Genomic DNA, 21283 nt, shown 5'->3' on the forward strand with positions numbered 1-21283 from the left:
AAGGTAGCAGGATTCAGAACTGTCGCCGCAGATAAGATGACATTCGGATTCTCATACAATTGGGCCATATACCTCACAAGTCTAGGCGTAATCATCTGTTTTTGTACCTGTTTTTCCAAGACATTTTTAACTGAATGGAATGTTGTGACTTCAATTGTTTGACCAAAGGTTAATTTGGTCTTCTTTTAGGAATAAAGAAATTGGAGGCTTCTTTTAGCAATAAAGAAATTGCAGCAATTCTACAAAGACAGGAAGGCCATCCTTTACTAACATTATCAAATTGTTTGCTTAAATAGGCAACGGGGTGCTGCCATGAACTAAATGCCTGAGTTAACACTCCTACAGCAATTCCATTTTTATCATACACAAAAAGCCTGAAGGGGCGAGTAGTATCTGGGATACCCAAGGCAGGTGGTAATGTCAATTCCTGTTTCAATAATTCAAGATTTTAAAGATCTTCCTTAGTCCATTCAAGCATTGCCCTATCAGGAACAGGAGCAAATAGTTTTTGGTATAATGGTTGGGTGATTTCAGCAAACCCTAAGATCCATAGCCTGCAAAAGGCTGGTCTTATACTTGAAAATAAACAAATAAGCATCAATTTTTTCATTTCAATTTTCATTTCATTATGTTCAGAAATGTTCAAATGAACATTTGAATTGAAATTGAAATGAAAAAATTGATGCTTGTTTATTTTTGAGTATAAGACCATGTGGTCTTATACTCGAGTATAAGCCTACTTGAGTATAAGCCTAGTTTTGCTACCGGAGCTGCAGTTCCAGTAGCATAAATTTGCTCAGCTTATACTCAAGTATAAGCCTAATCTATATAGAAAGTGAAATAATTGCCCAAGATGGTCAAAAAATTTGGAAATGACAGGCCAATCTATATATAAAGTGAAATAATTGCACACAACCGTGGGGGGGGGGAGGCCCTTTTCTGAGCAAAATAAATAAATAAGCCTCCTTTTTTCATTTCAATTTTTATTTCATTATGTTCAGAAATGGTCAAATTAGTTTCCCAATGCCAAAGATGGTCAAAAAAGTCAGATTTTTCAGCCTAAACTAGATGAAAATGAACAAATTTTCACAAAAATGGGGGGCTTTTATGAGCAAAATAAACAAATAAGCATTAATTTTTTCATTTCAATTTTCATATCATTGTTTTCAGAAATGTTCAAATTGGTATACTAGTGATAAAAGTATTCAAAAAGACCATTCCAGCGGCTAGAACCAACCTTTTTATACTCCGGGTCTAAAAGGATCCTGAGGATAACAAGTGTATAGTAAATGGGAGGCGACTAGCAGGGTTAAGACAGGGCAGGAGAGGATAGGAAAAGGAACACAATTTTACTATTCTGGAGAGAACCGCAGATTTCTTATCATTGGTCGATGGGATAAAGTAATTCAATGGTTCATTGGACTAAATCCTTCAAATCCTTGATGCATGTGTTAAAAGGTTCCAGGTTTATGATTAGATATACTTTAAAAAATCATAAGACCTAAATAAAACTGTCGTCAACAGACAGAAAACTGTCCCCCAAAAACTGTCCCCCAAAAGCACTTTACATGGGCACTATTTCAAATTTCCGATGTACGGTTTAACTGCTTCAGACTTAATTTTACCTATATTCGAAATCCTCATCTCTACAAGATCATATTTCCTTTATTTGGTTCTATAACATCTTTTCTTTTGTCTTAGTTTTGCTTAAAATACTTCTTGTGCATAAATCAGCTAGAAATGAAGCTGTGTGATCAATTTGGCTGTGAGTGAGTATAAACCATTGATCATTCAGAAAGGGATTTCTTAATCCAGCTTCATTTTTACTTACTTAGGTGTGCAAGTCTAACAATTTAAAGCTAATGTGCAAAAAACAAAAATTTAGCTGTATCCATGCCACATATAACATTTGATTTTGGCACCTTATATTCAATCTGCCATAATAGGATATACCAAATTTTGAAGTCTAAATGGCAGTTGAAATCATAATACAGTACTTCGTAGTTTTAATTAAAAATATTGGTAAGACATTTCAGTAAACCACTATATTATCATTTTCTATAATTGAGAAACATTTTTGTGCATTTTAAAAAATAAGAACCCCCATTACAAATTTTACCATTAACCTCATTCAAGAACAATCAATAAAGGAGATAAGATGCTCTGGCTGAAATTCTTAAATTGAAGATTCCAGGGATGACATAATTGATGACATCACAAAACTTTCTTTGTTGTTGAATCTAACACTATGTTTTACTTCATTAAGTAGTAATGGTAATATATGGTAGAAGTAGGACCATGGCAGAGAGGAATGAAGGCCATTTTTCATAAGATCATTCATTAGAATAAGATTTAAATCCTCTCTTAGATCATTTTTTAAAAAATTCTTCCTTCCCTTTAAGATCCATCTAACTCAACATTTTGCCTCATCATGGGATCAAGTAATTTTCCAAGGTTCAGGTCTGATCTCAGCTTTACAAATTCTGAAGATCATCTTTTCCTCCGGGAATCATTAGACACTGTAGTCAGTTCCTTGACACTTACTGCAAATGACATCTGTGTAGAAGAAAGAGACAGTGAGCTTCAGGAAGATGCATGGAAAGAGAACAATTTGCAGAATTGTAATGAGGAAAGCATGGAACAATTGCAGAATAATAGCCAAGAAATAGAATACGAAAACCTTTATATATCTGATGAGGTAAGGAATCAAATAAATGAAAAGAATAAAAAGGCTTTGGAAGCCCTAGATAAAGTTGAACTTCAAAAAGCTGTTGATCTATTCTCTGAAGCTATTGAGTTCAATCCAAAAATTTCTAGTTCTTACATCAACCGTGCCAATGTTTATATTCAATTGCAAAAACCAAATGCTGCTATTAAAGACTGCAACATGGCCATTGAACTGAATCCCAAATCATCAGAACCATTAAAATTGAGAGGAAAAGCATTCAAGAAATTAGGCTGTTTAAAAAAAGCAGCCTGTGATTTTGCTTTAGCTTCTAAGTTGGAATATGACAAAGAGGCCAATTCAGTAATAAATCAATTAAAATCAGGATTTCAAAGAATTTCTGAAAGGCAAGCAAAGTGCATCCTTACATATAAGGAATCTGAAATACTGGAGAAGATTAAGAAAGCACAGATAATTTTAGAGGATCAAAAACAAGACCAAAGAGAGGAAAGTATTAGCATAGAACTGGAGAACAAAGTAAGGCCTAAAGAAGAGAAATTGAAGCTTGATCATAATAAACACTCCCAAGAAATAATCTATGAAAATATAGAGACAGATGATAAATGGAAGCAGACCACTGAAAACAAGAAAGCAGCTTTGAATGCAATGCAGAAAGGTGAATATCAAAAAGCAGCTGAGTTATTCACCAAAGCTATCAAACTAACCCCCCATTTTACTAACTTGTATGTTTGCCGTGCCAAGTCTTTTCTGAAACTTCATATGCCAATTGCGGCTATAAAGGATTGTAACAATGCCATCAAATTAAATCCTGATATGGCCTTACCATACAAGTGCCGTGGAGAAGCATTTTGTATGTTGGGTTATTGGCAGGAGGCTACTAAAGATTTCACTGTGTCCTGTCAACTAGATTATGATGAAGATACTTATGCTAAGATGAAAGAAGTACAAACAGAAAATGAGAAAAATATTAAATGGCGGGAAAACCCAGAGGAAAGAAATAATCAGGGAAAATTTAAAGAGAAGGTGAGCAAAATGAAAGAAGTTTCTGGAAAAATACAAGGAAATAGTCCCCAAGATAAGTCAGTTATTAATGAATCTTGCAAACAAGAACTGGACCCAAGAACACTCCACATTTCTGAGGAAAAAACAATTCTTCATAATTCCCAAAACTATAAAATATTCCCACTTTATTGTTCAGAAAATCAAAATGAAACTTATCCTATGTCTACAGTACAAGACCAGTTTATGGATTATGAAAAACAAGAGCACATTGAACTGCATGAAAGAAAGGCTCAGAAAGGATCTGTGAGGAAGCAAAAATATGAAACTGAGTCAGAAAGTGAAGACAGTGAATTGGAAATTGATACTGAAGAGGTTATTGAGTCAGATGAAGATCTTCCTCAGGAGATGGGAAATGAAAACTTGAAAGTAACTGATGAAATGAGAAAACTAGCCAATGAAAAGAAGAGGGAAGCTTTTGATGCAGTCAATAAAGGAGAACTTTTTAAAGCTTTAGATTTGTTCACAGAAGCCATTAAGCTCAATCCACATCTTACTATCTTATATGCAAACCGAGCCAGGGTCTATCTGAAACTACAAAAGCCAACTGCTGCAATTAGGGACTGTGATAAAGCCATACAAATAAATCCTGACTCAGCCCAACCCTATAAGTGGCGAGGAAAAGCACTGCAAATACTTGGTTACTGGCAAAAGGCAGCAAAAGACCTTGCCTTGGCATGCCAATTAGATTACGATGAAGAATCCTATGCTTTGCTAAAAGAGGTACAACCAAAGGCTCAGAAAATTGCCAGGCTCAGGAGGAAGCAGGAACAGAAAGTTTATGAAAAAAAGGATAATGGTGAACTTCAAGAAACTTGTAAGAAGCAAGAAAGATGTCAAATGACATCTGCAAAATTAGGAAGAAATGACAAGGATACTGTGGAGGAATTGAGAGAAAATTGGAGCGGAAATACCAAAGAACAACAAAAAGTAAGGCAAAAGGTTCGGGCAAAACAGAAGGGTATGGCCCAAGACAACAAAGAGAGATGCTTTCAGGAAAGCAAAATGAAACAAGGTAACTATTCTGAGAGGGAGGAAGAGGAAGAAGAAGAAATAGAAGAAGAGGAACAAGAGGAACAAGAAGAAGAACAAACATTCCAAGAGAATTTACTGAAAAAACAAGTGAACTTTAAACAGAAAGAAATGAAACACCAAGTCCATCAGAATGAGTTGGAGGAACAACTAAGAGCTCTTCAGCAAGAATTGGATGAAAAACTAAGAAGTTATCAAGAAGAAATTGATGAAGAGGAAAGCACTTTGCAGAGATTATTAGATGAGCAGGAAATATCGCAGCAAAAGGCACTCTGTGAACAAGAACAAGCTTTTAAAACAACCTTGGAAGAACAAGAAAAAAAACAGAAGTCAACCTTGAGGGAACTGGCCAGAATTCAACAACAGACTTTAGAGGAGCTTGAAAAAGCCACAAAGAAAGCCCTGGAGGAACAAGAGAGAGTTCAGCAGCAAGCACTTGAAGAACAGGAAAGAGCACAGGAGGCCCTGGATACTCTGGAAAGAGCACATAAAAAGGCTATAGAGGAACAAAAAAAAGTCCTTATAGCTGCAATGGAAGAACAGGAGTGTGCTCAGAAAAAGTCACAGGAAGAAAAAAGGATGGATGAGGAAGCTTTAGAAAAACTTGCAGAAGCTCAAAGAAAAGTCCAAAAACAGCAGGAAAGAGCCGAGAAGCAAGCTAAAGAAGAAAAAGGGAAAACACAAAGAGCTTTAGAAGAATTAGAGATTGCTAAGAAAAAGGCTTTTGACGATCAGAAAAAAGCTGAGAAAACTCTGGAAGCTGTAGAAAGAGCCCACAAACAGGCTTTAGAGGAACAAAGAAAGATTCAGTTGGTTGCTATGGAAGAACAACAGCAAGCTAAAGAAAGTTACCTAGAAGAAAAAAAGATGGCTGAAGCCACCATGAAACAAATTTCAAGGATGCAAAAAGAATTTTATGAGGGACAAGAAAGTTCAGAAAAGAAGGCAGTAAAAGAGACAGAGAGAAGTCAGAAAGTCATAGAAGAATTGGAAATTGCTAAAAAGGCAGCCCTAGAGGAACAAGCAAGAGCTCAAAAAGCTCTAGAAGCTTTAGAAAAATCTTATATATGGGCATTAGATCAACAGAAGAAAGCACAGGAAAATATTCTAAAAGAAAGATTGATGGGAGAAGTAGCTGAGGAACACTTTTTAGCAGTTCAGAAAAAAGTCCAAGAACAGAGAAAGAATAAGAAAGTGGCCAAAGAAGAAAGAGAAAGGACTGATAAATCTTTAGAAGAATTAGCTCTGGAAAACTTAGAAATTTGTCATAAAGAAGCCTTAGAGGGAAAAAAGAAAATATCTGAAGAAGAAAAAAAGGAGTTGATGGAAGAAGCTCTGGGAAACATTTATGTGGCTCAGATAAAGGAACAGGAAAAGCAAAAAAGATCTGAGAAAAATGTAATGGAAGAAAGTCAGAGGGTGCAAAACACTTTGGAAGAATCAGAGATTCTTCAGAGGAAAACTATAAAGGGACAGGAAAGAAAGAACAGAATAAAGACCTTCAAAGAATTAGAGATTTCTCAAAGTAAATTTCTGGAAGAACAAGACAGAACTCAGAATACTCCAGAGGTAGAAATAGCAAAAATGGCAGTGTCAGAACAAAATATCGCATTAATGGAAGTACAAGAACAAACGAGGAAGGGAGCAAAAAATAAGTCTGAAGCTGATCTGGAAGAAATTTCCATGGCTCACAGAAAAATCCAAAAAGAACAGAGAGGAGGTACGAGAAACATCATTGAAGAAAGTGTGCAAATATCAAAAGGCCTTGAAAATGTGCAAAAGAACTTCCTGGAGGAACAAGAAAGTAACCAAGGCACTCTGGAAGCTATAGAAAATGCTCATACAAAGAATCTAAAAGAGCAAAAAGATGTTCAGGAAGTATTGATGGAAGGACCGGAACAAATAAGGAAAAAAATTCAGGAAGAAAAAAAGATGGTTGAGGTAGCCCTGGAAGAGCTTTTCAGGACTCAAAAAAAAATTCAAGAAGAGCGAGAAGATGCTGGGAAAAAAACCATGAAAGAAAGAGAGCGCATACAAAAGGCCCTCAATGAATTGGAGATTGCTAAAAAGAAATGTCTTGAGGAACAGGAAAGAACTCAGAATGCTGTGGAAACTTTAGAAAGGGCTCATATAAAAGCCCTAGAGGTACAGAAGGAAACTCAGAGAGCAGTGATGGAAGAACAAGAACAAATAAGGAAAAAAATTCAGGAAGAAAAAAAGATGATTGAAGTAGCCCTGGAAGTGCTTTTCAGGAATCAGAAGAAGTCCCAGGAAGAGCAAATGAGTGCTCAGATGAAAGCAATGGAGGAAAGAGAAGCTATACAAAAAACCCTAAAAGAACTAGAAGCAATGCAAAAGAAAGTTCTAGAAAAAGAGAAAATAACTCAGAATGCATTGGAAGCTGTAGAAGAAATGCGTAAACAGGCTTTACAAGAGCTGACCAAAGCTAAGAGGACTGTCATAGAAAAACAGGAACAAGAATGGAAAAGAATTCAAGAAGAAAAGAAAATGATTTTGCTGGCCCAGGAAGAGCTTGTCAGAACTCAGAAGACCATACAAGAAGAGAGACAGAGGGTTGAAAACAAAGCAGCAGAAGAAAGACAATTAGCCAACAAAAACCTTAAAGAATTAGAAATTGCTCATAAGAAAGCACTGGAAGAACAGGGAAAAGCTCAGAAAGCTTTGGAAGATGTAGAAAAAGCTCATAAAAAAGTGTTGGAAGAACAAAAGAAAGTTCAATTGGCTGTGATACAAGAACAGGAAAAAATATGGAAAAAATCTGAAGAAGAAAAGAAAATGGCTGAGGAAGCCTTAGAAAAATTGTCAAAGATTCAAAGACAGATTCAAGAACAGCAGGAAGAAAAAGCCTCTGAAAGAAATGCACAGGAAGCCTTAAGAAAATATGAATTTGCTCGAAAAAAGGCTATGGAAGAACAGGAAAGAGCAGCAGAAGCTCTGGAAGCTGTGGAAAAAGCTCACAAACAGGCACTTAAGGAACAGAAGAAAGCTCAGATGGCTGGCATGGAAGAACTAGAAAAATTGAGGAAAAGATCTGAAGAAGAAAAGAATCTGGCTGAAGCTGTCCTAGAAGAAGTTTTCAAAGCTCAAAGAGCATTCAAAGAAGAACAGCAAAAAGCTGAAAAAACAGCAATAGAAGAGAGAGAGAAAGCCCAGAAGAACCTAGAAGAATTACAAGCTATTAAAAAGGGGGCCCTTGAGGAACAGAAACAAGCTCAGAAAGCTCTGGAAGAAGTAGAAATAACTCACCAACAGGCTATGGAGGAGCAGAAGAAGGCTCATCTGGCGGCCATGGAGGAACAAGAGCAAGGATGGGAAAAAATGCAAGAAGAAAAAAAAAAGATGGAGGCAGCTCTGGAAGCACTTTTAAGGACACAGCAACAGTTCCAAAAAGAGCAGGAAATGGCTGAAGAAAAAACAATACAAGAAAAACAGAAAGCTCAAAAGACCCTCAGAGAATTAGAGATTGCTCAAAAACATGCTCTTGAAGAACAAATAAAAGCCCAGAGAGCTTTGGAACATGTAGAAAAAGCTCACAAACAGGCACTAGAAGAGCAAAAGAAAGCTCAGATGGCTGCCATTGAAGAATATGAACAGGCACGAAAAAAAGCTGAAGAAGAAAAGAAGAGGGTTGAGGCAGCTTTAGAAAAACTTGCACAAGCTGAGATGAAAATGCAAGAGGAACATAAGCAGGCTGAGAAGAATGCAATGGAAGAAAGAGCTAAAGCTCAGAAGGCCCTAGAAGAATTACAAATTCTTCAAAAGAGAGCCATTGAGAAAAAGAATCAAAGTCAGCAGTCCCTAGAAGCAGCAGAATTAGCTCATCAACAAGCTTTAGAGGAGCAGAAGAGAACTCATCTGGAAGCCCTGGAGAAACTGGAAAAAGAATGGGAAAAAATGCAAGAAGAAAAGAAAAGGATGGAGGCAGCTCTGGAAGAGTTTTTAAGGATACAGCAACAGTTTCAAAAAGAGAAGGAAATGGCTGAAGAAAAAGCAATACAAGAAAAACAGATAGCTCAGAAAGCACTCAAAGAAGTAGAGATTGCTCAGAAACAAGCTCTTGAAGAAGAAAGAAAAGCTCAGAAAGCTTTGGAAAATGTAGAAAAAGCTCATAAACAGGCACTGGAAGAGCAGAAGAAAGCTCAGATTGCTGCCATTGAAGAATGTGAACAGGCACGGAAAGAAGCTGAGGAAGAAAAGAAAAGCGCTGAAGCAGTTTTACAAAAACTTGTACAAGCTGAGATCAAAATGGAAGAGAAGCATAAGCAGGCTGAGAAGAATGCAATGGAAGAAAAAGAGAAAGCTCAGAAGGCCCTAGAAGAACTAGAGATTGCTCAGGAAAAAGCCCGAGAGGAGCAGATAAGAGCTCAAAATGCCCTGGAAGCAGTAGAAAGAGCTCATAAACAAGCTTTAGAAGAACAAAAAAAAGCTCAGATAACTGCATTGGAAGAACAGAAACAAGCATTTAAAATATCGCAAGAAGAAAAGATGAAAGCTGAGGCAGCCCTAGAAAAACTGTCACAATACCAAAAAAAGGTCAAAGAAGAGCAGGAAAATGCTGAGAAGAAAGCTCTGAAGGAAAGAGAGAGAACACAAAAGGCTCTTGAAGAATTAGAAATTGCTCAGAAGAAAGTATTAGAGGAACAAAAGAAAACTCAGTTGTCTGCCATTGAAGAACTTGAGCAAGCATGGAAAAAATCTGAAGAGGAAAAGATGATGGCTGAGGCAGCTTTGGAAAAACTGTCAAGCATTGAGAGAAAAGTGCAAGCAGAACAGAAAAGAGCTAAGGAAAAAAACACGGAAGAAAGACAAAGAATTCAAAAGGCCCTAGAAGAATTGCAGATTGAACAGAAGAAAGCCATAGAAGAACAGACAAAAGCTCAAAAGGCTCTGGAAGCTCTTGAGAAAGCTCAAAAAGAGGCTCTGGAAGAACAGATGAAAGCTAAAATGGCTGCCATCAAGGAACAGGAGCAAGCACGGAAGAAATCTCAAGAAGAAAAAAAGATGGCTGAAACTGCTTTGGAAAATGTTTTAAGAGCTCAGAAAAAACTTCAAGAAGAGCAGGAAAATGCTGAGGAAAAAATTATGGAAGAAAAAGACAATATACAAAAGGGCCTCAAAGAATTAGCAATGGCTCAAAAGAAAGCACTCGAGGAACAGGAAAGAGCTCAGAATGCACTAGCAGCTATAGAAAGATGTCATACAATGGCCCTGGAAGATCAAAGAAGAGCTCAGATAGCAATAATGGAAGAACAAGAACAAACAAGGAAAAAAATTCAGGAAGAAAAGAAGATAGCTGAAGCAACCTTGGATGCACTTTTTAAAACTCAGAGGAGGTTCCAAGAAGAGAAGAAAATGGCTGAGAATAAAATAATGGCAGAAAGAGAAATAACTCAGGTTGCCCTAGCAAAATTAAAAATAGCTCAGAAAAATGCTCAGGAGGAACAGGAAAGGGCTCAGAAAACATTGGAAGCTGCAGAAAGAGTCCATAAATGTGTTCTGAAAGAACAGAAGAAAGCCCAGTTAGCTATTCAAGAACAAGAGCAAGCTTGGAAAAAATCACAAGCAGAAAAGGAAATGGTTGATGCAAGACTACAAGAACTCTTAAGGTCCCAGAAAACTTTCCAAGAGGAAAGGGAGAAAGCAGAAAAGATAACCACAGAAGAGAGAGAGAGACTTCAAAGAAACATTAAAAAATTAGAAGAAGTCCAGAAGAGAGCTCAGGAGGAACAGGAGAAGGCCCAGACAGCTCAGCATACTCTAGAAAATTCCCATAAACAGGTACTAGAGGAACAGAAGAAGGCTCATTTGGAAGCCATGATGGAGCAGGAACAGGCACAGAAAAAATCTCAGGAAGAAAAAAAAATGGCTGAAATAGCCCTAGAAAATCTCTTGAAACAAGTACAAAAAGAGCAAGAAGCAGCTGAGAAAAAGGCATTAGAAGAAAGAGAGAAAGCTAAGACACTGTTAAAAGAATTAGAGATTGCTCAGAAGAAGGCCCTAGAAAATATACTGACAGCTAAAAAAGAGAGTCTGGAAGAACAGAAAAGAGCTCAAAATGCATTAGATAGCCTGGAAAAAACTCATAAGCAGGCATTAGAGGAACAAAAAACTGCTCAAAGGAAATCTCAGGAAGAAAGAAAAATGGCTGAGGCTGCTTTGGAAGAATTATCAAGAGCTCAGAAAAAGATCCAAGAAGAGCAGCATTCAGCAAAACAGAAAACAATTAAAGAAAGAGAGAGAGTGCAGAAAGAATTAGAAGAATTAGAGAATGCCCGGAAGAAGGCCCTGAGGGAACAGGAGAAAGCTCAGAAAACTCGGGATGTTCTTGAAAGAGCTCACAAGCAGGCACTGGAAGAACAGAAGCAAGCACTGAAGAAAATTCAAGAGGAAAAAAGGATGGCTGAAGCTACTCTGCAAGAACTCTTAAGAACCCAGAAAACATTCCATGAAGAACAGGAAAAGGTTAAGAAGAAAACAATGAAAGAAAATGAGAGGACTCAGAAGACTATAGAAGAATTAGAAGTTGCTCAGAAAAGAAGTCAGGAAAAAGAAGGAAAAGCTCAAAAGGCTTTGGGAAGGGCTCATAAAGAAATCCTAGAGGAGCAGAAGAAATTTCAGGTAGCTGCTATGGAAGAACTAGAGGAAGCACGAAAAAAATGTCAAGAAGAAAAGAAGATGTGTGAGGCAGCCTTGGAAGAACTGTTGGAGACTAAGAAAAAATTCCAAGAAGAGCAGGAAATATCTAAGATGCAAGTAATGAAAGAATTAGAGAATGCACAGAAAGAGCTAGAAAAAATAAAAACAGCTCAAAGAGAGACCTTGGAAAAAGAAGTGAATGCTAAGGCTCTGAATGGTATAGAAAGAGCTCACACTCAAGACCTAGAGAAACAAATGAAAGTGCAGCAAAAGTGTCAAGAAGAAGAAAAAATGGCTGAGACAGCCCTGGAAGAACTCTCAAATGCTCAAAGACAATATCATGAAGAACATGAAAAAGCTGAGCAAAAAGCAACCAGAGAACCAGAAATAATTCATATAAAACTAAAAGAATTGGAGATTGCTCAGACAGTCGCTCTGGAGAAAGAGGAAAAAGCTCAGAAAGCTTTGAATGCTCTGGAAAAAGCTCACAAGCAAATCCTGGAGGAACAAAAGAAATCCCAGATGGAACTGGAACAAATGCAAAAAAAATATGAGAAAGAAAAGAAAATGGCTGAAGCTGCTCAGAAACAACTGTCATGGGCAGAGAGAAGCATCCAAAATGAGCAAGGAAGGATCATGGAAGAAGCAACAGGAGAAACAGGAAAATCACAAAAGACCTTAGAAGAACTAGAGATTGCATGGAAGAAGGCTCTGAAAGAAAAGGAGAATGCTCAGATAGCTTTGGAGGCTCTGGAAAGAACTCATAAACAAATACTGGAGAAAGAAGAAAAAGCACGCATAAAAGCTCAAGAAGAAAAGCTATTGGCTGAAGCTGCCCTAGGAGAACTTATAAGAACTCAGAGAAAATTTAAAGAAGAACAACAAAGGACTGAAAGAAAAGCTAAGGAAGAAAGGGAAAATGTGCAGAAGTCTCTAGTAGCATTAGAGGTTGCTCAAAACAAAGCTCTAGAGGACTTGGCAATAGCTCAAAAGATAGCCATGGAGGAAAATGAAAGAACACAGCAAAGAGCATTAGAAGAAAAAAGGGCAATACATCTGGCTATGAAAAAGCTGGAGACAGTACATGCGAAAGTTATAGAGGAACAACAGATAGCACAGAGGATGGTCTTTGAAGAACAACAGAGAACTAAGGAGATGTTTGTTAAACTAGAGGAATCACGAAGAAAAGCCCTGGAAGATCAAGAAAAAGCCAAAAGAGAAGCTATAGATGAACAAGTAAGAGCTCATCATGCTATAAATGAATTGGCCAAGATACAAAAGGAAGTTTTGGAAGAACAAGAACAAGCTCAGAAGATAGCTTTAGCAGAACAGCACAAGGCTGAGACGATGCTTAAGGAACTGGAAGAAAAACAGGGAAAAGTCCTGAATGATCAGCAAAGAACATGCATGAAAGACTTGGATGATAAAAAAAAAGCTAATTTTACTTTAGGGGAATTTGCAAACACTCAAATGGTGGAACAGGAGAATGTTCATGCTAATACAGTAAATGAGCAGAAGGAAGCTCATAAAGCTAGCGAACTGGAAAAAGCACATAATCGAATATTGGAAAAAACACATAATAAAGATGCAGCACATTTTTCAGGGTCTGCTCTAAAAACAGTGAATGAAGAGGGCACTGCAGGATGTGGCAGTGAATTTGAGGAAGCACAAAAGAAAGACTTGATCATACTTGGTGGTAAAAAGTTATATATGGAGTCAGGAAAAAATCTTAGGGATTTAGACAAGAAGGAAAACCAGCAATCGCTTAGGAACAGAGGATATGACAAGAATTCTCAAAGACCACTCCCAAACTCTGTCTTGGACTTTTTCCAAATTGACTAAATTCTAGAATTCTGATCCTCAATGAAAGTTAGAGAAAGAATGGATGAATCTTAAGGTCATCTGCAACCATTAATGGAAGTAAAAATGGGAAGGAAGAAATAAGGAGATAATGTTTCTATTTTTAAAGGTTCTCTCCCCCATAAGTGGTATACTTTGTTTAGGATTAAATTAACCCACATAGCATTAGGTACAAATTGTTATAAACATTCAAGGTTTGGAAATGCTTCGGGCAACTTATTCAGGGGCAAGAGTCAAAACTATAAGTTTTCTTTCTCTCCATTCATCCAATGTAGATTTTTAGCACAGGAAATGTATAAATATTGACCTAGCAAACTCATTATATTTCCCCACCAGTATCCAACCTGGATTCTTTTTAATCATGCCACAAAAATTGATAAAATAAAATTACTGGTCTTTAGATTTAATATTCTCTAATTTGATTCAATTAATTTTTTAAAAATGACCTTGTGAAAAATTCCATAAACATTGTTTATTCTAATAAACTAAATGAAAGTGATTAGATTCACATTTTTTAAAATAATATGAAAAATTGAGCATTCATAGATTACGTATCTCATACACTTTAATGCTCAATTTTTTCATGTTTCAACAGTGAAAAGTTCTTTCAAAAGAATCTTTAGCAGATTTTATCAAAAATGTTCCTGTCATAACAGCATATGTAGGTTCGCCCTCTAAGCCTTACTGTTTAAAAATAGATGTGGGGAGTAAATGCGTTTTTGTCATAAAAACATTTCTTCTGAAGTTAGAAAATAATACACATGAAGCAGATTTAAGATTCTAGATAACAAATCTAAACTTTTCTATTGGGGAATGAGTTTAGCAGGATTTACTTCAAAAGTAAATTCCAAGTTAATTTGCTTTCTTATTTTACTAAGCTAACATGCCATTCCAAATACTAATCAAATCACAGTGTCTTATACGAAGTATACATAAATAATCTCCAAATATAACACAAATGTAAATAACAAATAATGAACCCTCCTAAAAGTAGTGGTGAATATCAGTAGCTGGGCTGTAGGATGATGGTGAAGTTTCATTTTCTGAGCTTATCAGTTGGTTGTCTGATGTTTTCCTGTTTCCTAAATAGCTTATAATGAAACTTTTGGAAAGGTTGGGAAACAAAGCTTCAACCTCACTATCTAAAAGTGTTATTCCCACACATTTCCTGACAATACTATCCCTCCAAATACCAGAAGAGCTTTCACACTTGTTCATTGTAATATCACTCTGTTGGTTCTATAACCAAAAGACCTACAGCTCTGTCATATTATTTTTCCAATGTTGTTAAACTAAACATTATAACTAAACGTTATAAGTAAATGTTATAATTATTTTTAATTACATAAGAGAATAACTTTTTCTTATCAATTGCAAAACCTTTGGATTATGGATTATATATTAACTAAGAGACACTTTCCCCCCTGGAAAATTGACTTGTAACCTATATTCCAAATATGGGCACTAGGTGGCATTATAACTTGCATAAAACAAAATGACAACAATACAGTAATGCTCTCTTAAATCTAAGTTAGGGTTTGTTTTTGTTTTTTACAGATCAAACTTTCACGAACTGTTTGCATTGGTATAAAATTGTCCATGGTTGTTATTCAACAACAATGTTCACTTTCATATATTTTTAGTATGAAATTGTAGTGAGGATACAGAGGGTATATTTCATACCTATACTGTAGATTCAGCAACAGTCTGGATGGCGTTCCACATGGTTTCAGGCACTCACCAGCTTGACCACATCATCTGCTTAAATTGGAGTGGATTGACATAAATTGGAGTCCTTGTGAATTTCATTGAAGCTTGACTTAAAGTCCCAAATATAACATTGAAGCAGAATTCTTTCCTTAGATTCAAACTTAGGTGAGCAACTGGAAGACAGAAAGAAGCTCCTTTCACCAGATAGTGCTTCTCAGCAAGGTACAGTGGTACCTCTACTTAAGAACTTAATTCGTTCCGTGACCAGTTTCTTAAGTAGAAAAGTTTGTAAGTAGAAGCAATTTTCTCATAGGAATCAATGTAAAAGCAAATGATATGTGCAAATCCATTATGAATGAAATAAAAGCTCGGAATTTGGGTGGGAAGAGGAGGAGGAAGAAGAGGAGGACAGTCGCTGCCGAAGGAAGAAGGTGAGATGAGGGGAATCAAAAAAATCCAAAACTTTAAGGTTTTTTTTAAAAAAAGAGGGACTCTAAGGCGGCGAGGGAGTGCACATGTCTCCCATACATCCAGCATGAGGCCGGCCCCCCATACACTGCGCCAGAGAGAGAAACCCAGGTGGGCAAGAGGGGGAACCTCCTGCTCCTTTGACCGAAAGATGGCTGCTGCTGCTGCTACCTGCTTACACTTCCTTCCCATGCTGAAGGGCTCTCCTCTCGCTTGCTTGCTTTGTAGCCGGCACCTTTCCTTCACTGTGGTGACTCCTTGGTTTGGCTGAAGCCTAGTTGATCTGACCAGGGTGAAGTGCCCCCTTCTGCCTTTCCATGCCCAAACACTCCAGGAGGCAACCTCATGCCGGGTGTATGGGAGGCAGCGTAAGGAAGTCACCACAACAAAGTGGTTTATTCCCTCTCCAAGTGCCCAGAGAAAGGAAAATGCTCTGTTTGCTCTGGACTGCCCAGAGCGAAGGGAGCGTTTCTTTTCTCTGGGCGCTGGCAGAGGTTTATTCCCTCTCCATGCACCCAGAGAAAGGAAAATGCTTCATTCACTCTGGACTGCCAAAGCCGCCTTACGCGCCACTGAAAGGTTCCTCCGGCAGCCCATGAAAGCCCGAGATAGCTGGGATTAAAAGGGGAATGGCAGGAAACTGGCCGAGCCTCCGTGCCACTCTCAAATTTCCTGGGAAATTTTTCTGTGCTCTGATTCTTAAGTAGAAAATGGTTCTTGAGAAGAGGCAAAAAAATCTTGAACATACCGTTCTTATCTAGAAAAGTTCTTAAGTAGAGGCGTTCTTATGTAGAGGTACCATGGTATTAGATTGTGACTATGACATTGTGAGGTTTAAGCCTTCACTCAAACACACAGTCCACTTGATAATTCTTAACCTAAGAATTATCTGTACAGCATAAGATTGATGTTAGGGAATTAAATAAGATTATTACAAACATTAATAACACTTTACTTAAACCTACTACACAAAGATGGGATATACAATAAAATAAGTGGTCCCAATTAATCATTATTTAAAATTATATTTATTACATAGTTCTATTACAGGTAGTCCTTGACTTAAGACCACAATTGAGCCCAACATTTCTGTTGCTAAGTGTAACAACAGAATAACATGGAGCAATTGAGTTTGTCCCATATTATTTCTTTTAGAAAATTTATATTGCCATCTACTCGCTCATGGTGACTCACATGGCTTACACAAATATAAAAAGATAAAAGCAATAAAAGAAAATAATAAAATAGTAAAAAAAAACCACCTACTCCAATCCCAGTGACAATACATATTCATACAAGTCATTTAATGGGTCCCATCCAACTCTGGGTTCCCCAGGCCTGCTGGCAGAATAATGTCTTCAGCACCTTTGGGAAGAGTGTTAGAGTGGAAACAATCTAAACTCTGGGGCAATGATGTTCCAGAGATGGGGCCACCACAGAGAAGGCCCTTCTGGATCCCACCAGATCTACCTCTCTAGGGTGGGTGTTGGCAACCTTTGACCTCAGAGTCGCATGCAGCTCTTTGACCCCTCTCCTGAGGCTCCTTGCGGCCCCAGTTTCATGACATGCTGTCTGCCCCGAGAAGGTGCAAGCCTCTCCACAGAGCTGAGCAGCTGAATCACTTTCTTGGCACTGCCCATGACTGGCTGCTTTTTGCAATTCCTTATCCTTCATGGGTAGCTCAGCGCCAGCCATGGATCTCTTCATGTTAGCTCGGGAAGGAGGAGAATGTGGAGGAGCAGTTGCTGGATGCAGAGAGGGAAGAGCTCTGACTCCCCTGTGCAGCCTGGGTTGCCTCCTGTGCTGAGGGCAGTCTGGGCTGCACAGCAGAGCTTGTGCTGTGCAGAGGGCAGCCTAAGCTGTGCAGAGGAAAGCAGGAGCTCTTCTCTCCCTGCATCTGTGGTGGCAGCTGTTCCTCCCCATTCCCCTTGCTCCTGGGACAACACGAGGGGACTGTAGCTGGCACTCAGTTGCCTGTGAAAGACACTGCTCAGCCTGGCAGATCCCTACGCAGAGTGGGCTCTTCTATGCTGCACAGCACAGCCATCTACTCACCTTACTACACAGTGGCGATTGCAGGAGGAAGAGTCACCATTCCAGCCACTGTCATGATCCTGGCTGAAGAAGGTATCTTCAGATACCTTAAGAGAGGAGAGAGAAAAGAGAAGCAGAGCCAGACACAAGCAGAGGTGAGGGGCAAAGAGGATCACCTCAATGAGTTCTTCCTTTTGTTTGAGATCTGGCAGAGTTGGTACTATCTGGTTCTTGTTGCTTCAGTGACACAACTAATAAGAACTCTGAAAACTGAAGGCAGTGGGTTCACCCGCTGATGGAATTTGCTGACGGAGCTGATGACACAGGCTCCATCATTGGATCACGAGGGGGTGATCCTGTGCAAAAGCCCCCAGAGAACTAGAAAGCCTCCGCAGCAGACTGTGCAGGCTTGGCCAGTGAGTGGGCAGAGTATGAAAGGCTGCCCTGCACGTGCTTTAGCCCCTTTGCAGATTGCCAATGGAGACACCCTCCCCTTTTTTTCCTCTTAGTGTGTCAAGATTGCCTTTGGGGCTGGGTAGGAATTTTTTGTGGCATGTACACCTTTGATGATAGCCATTTTTTGCCTACTCTACATCGATTGGGAGCGGAGGAGATAGGTATGGTGTGTGTTTTCAACCGACAATTCTTTTCCAATGCTCAGTAAATTAAACCTCCTCTGGTCACTTGGGGGGCAGGTTGGGGGCAGCAACAGCAGCAGCTATGTGTTTTCCTTTAGGGCACCTTTTGGAAGGTGATTGGCTGCCCCTCACATAAGCTCTGGGCATATCAGGCCTGAATTATGGAGGGGGGGGTGCCATTGGGGCTCACCTATGTTGGGATCTCTTAGAATTATAATTAGAATTTATTAGATTTGTATGCCATCCCTCTCCAAAGACTCGGGGCGTCTCACAACATAACAGCAATACAATATAAATACAAATCTAATGTTAAAAAATTTAAAAAACTAATTTAAAAATACATTGTTATAAAAAACTTATCTGCTACACAATCATACACACTCAGTTCAACTGAACATAAACATAATAAAGGTCAGTGAAAAAAGGAGGGTGCAGATTAATCCCCCCACGCCTGGCGGCAAAGGTGAGTCTTCAACATTTTATGGAAGGCAAGGAGGGTAGGGGCAATTCAAATCTCTGGGGGGGAGTTGATTCCAGAGGGCTGGGGCTGCCACAGAGAAGGCTCTTCTCCTGGGTCCTACCAGATAGCATTGTTTTGTCGACGGGACCCAGAGAAGGCCAACTCTGTGGGACCTAATCGACTGCTGGGATTTCCGTGTTGTAGCCGGGCCTGAAACCTGACGGCTGAGGGCCTAGATAATGAGTCTTAATGGGGAATTGGGGTGAGCCTTCCCCACATGCCAAGTGGTGTGGCAGAGAGCAAGGGAAAGGCCAGGGGGTACCTTCCCTTGCTCAGCAGGGAGCTTCACTCATAGCTGCTGAGAAATGTTTTGACAGGGATTCCGCCCCTTTTTGTTCCTTATCTCTGCAGGTCTTTTTAAAAATTTGATTATGCATAACAATAAAGTGACCCATTTTAAAATCCAGTTCAGTGTCCATGTCTCATTCTGTGTCCAAGGCAATAAAATTTATTTAACAAAGGAAGGAAGGAAGGAAGGAAGGAAGGAAGGGAGAGAAAAAGAAGGGAGAGAGGAAGGAAAGAAAAGGGAGGTAAAATCAAAGGAGGGGAAAGGAAGGAAAGTAAAAGGAGGGGGAAGAAAGGAAGATGAAAACATGAGGGTGGAAGGAAGGAATAAGAGAGATGAGAGGGAGAAAGAGAGTGAAAGACACACACAGTGAGATACCTGTTTCCCATAGAAAACAACTGGATTCACAAAACCTGAGTAGGCATGGCTTGGGGGAGGTCATGTGACTGGGTGGGTGACATTAAATTAGCCACGTGAGTGGAGTGAGTGACATCAAGTAGCCATGCCTACCCATGTTTTGTGGCTCCTGGTGTTTTGTTTTCAATGGGAAATGGGTCCAAATGACTCTTCAAGTGTTTAAGATTTCAGACAACTGGTCTGTAGTTATGACAGTGGCAATGTCCCAGGGCTATGTGAACATCTTTTGGGATTTTCTGACAAGCAACTGCAGGGATTCACTTAATGACTTTGGCAAGAAAGGTGGTAAAGTGAGGCAGAACTCACTTATTAACTGTCTTACTCAGGAGATAGAAATGTTGGCCTCCATTGGGGTCAGAACAGAAGTTGAGGATTGCACTGTCTGACTAGTGCACTCTTTTAGAAGCAGATCAGGAGACCATTTTGAAGCTCCACAGAAAACATACAGGGGGGGAGGCAGGTTGTCCTCGACTTATAACAGTTCATTTACTGACCGTTCAAAGTCACAATGGCCTTGAAAAAAGTGGCTTATGCTCCTTTTTTACACTTACAACCTTCACAGCAGCCCCACGATTGTGTGATCAAAACTTGGCTGCCGTTTCATATTTATGACCGTTGCTGTGTCTTGAGGTCACGTGACTTTTGCAACCGTCTCACAACCAAAGACAATGGGGGAGGGAGGACAGAGAAGCAACATTCGCTTAACAACCGGGTTTCTAACTGATCCAGGCCTGAAAATGTGCCGCTCAGACATTATACTTTTCCGCCCACACTGAAAAATGTTAAAGGGAACATTGATGGAGAGCCAACCTACTTATTTCTGAATGGAACTCCATGTCTTTTGTTCTATTACTGATTACTTGCTTAGCTTGATCAAAGCCTAAGGATATTAAAAATGCCATGGAGAGCCCATGAGCCCCCCCCAGCTATCGCCTGTTTCTAGGGGGAGGGGATGTTATCTGTCAGTACTGTCAAGCCTAGTACAAGTGACTTACAATAGTTTGTTTAGTGACTGTTCAAAGTTACAACAGCATTGAAAAATGAACTTACAACTAGTTTTCACACTTAACAACTATTGTAAGCTCCCCATGGTCATGTGATAATTTATAATGGTTGCAGTGTCCTGAATCATATGGTCATCTTTTGAAACTTTCTAAAAGCAAACTAAATGAGAAGGCCAGACTCACTTAACAAAAGTAGTTACTATCTTACAACTGTAGTGATTCCTTTAATAAATGTGGTAAAAACATTTTCATAAATGTAACTTCTGCATTACAATCAATAACTCTTACCATTTTGATTCATATTTCCTTTCTCAGAGGCTTAATTCCTTTCAGTCAAAAGCTACTGTAATTATTGTGACTTCAATACTCATAGGTATTCCATCCATGGCATTCCCTTTTATGACCTTTTGACAAGCAAAGTCAATGGGGAAGCAATATAGCCTTATTCCTGATTTGAGTCTTGAAGGCTAATCTGTCTTGAATATCAGAGACCAAGTCATTGCCATTAGTGACATCCCTGATGTCTTCTCACAAGTAAAGTCAGAGGGAAAGCCAGCAGGGAAAACTGTAAGTTAGTCTCATAAGTCTCTCCTAACATTTTTTCCTCCCTAGTAATAGTACACCAACATTCCCATCCAGCCACATTCCATAGTGCAAACATGCCCTGCTGAACTTCCTTAGCAGCACCCATTCTCCATTACTTTCTTGGCCAAACCTTTGCAGCACTGCGGCAATCCCCCACACACTGCAGCAATTCCCTACATACCATATCTTTACCTGCTACCATACTGCTTGTGAGCTACTAGAATTTTCAACTTCTAGATGGCTTCCCTATTGTCTTTGTTGGGAAGCCAGCTGAAAGTTGAAAGTCATAGTCATGAGACTATCTTCAATTAATTATCATAATATTTG

At 38.9% G+C, this 21283-nt stretch overlaps 1 protein-coding gene across 1 annotated transcript; it reads left to right on the forward strand.

Moving 5' to 3' along the window:
- Positions 1 to 2431: 2431 nt before the first annotated feature.
- Positions 2432 to 13276, forward strand: LOC139153830 (golgin subfamily A member 4-like). Its single transcript, XM_070728250.1, has one exon. The coding sequence runs from the start codon at positions 2432 to 2434 to the stop codon at positions 13274 to 13276; it is 10845 nt and encodes a 3614-aa protein (XP_070584351.1).
- Positions 13277 to 21283: the final 8007 nt, after the last annotated feature.

This window comes from Erythrolamprus reginae, chromosome Z (assembly GCF_031021105.1).
Source record: "Erythrolamprus reginae isolate rEryReg1 chromosome Z, rEryReg1.hap1, whole genome shotgun sequence".
Classification (NCBI taxonomy): Eukaryota; Metazoa; Chordata; class Lepidosauria; order Squamata; family Dipsadidae; genus Erythrolamprus; species Erythrolamprus reginae.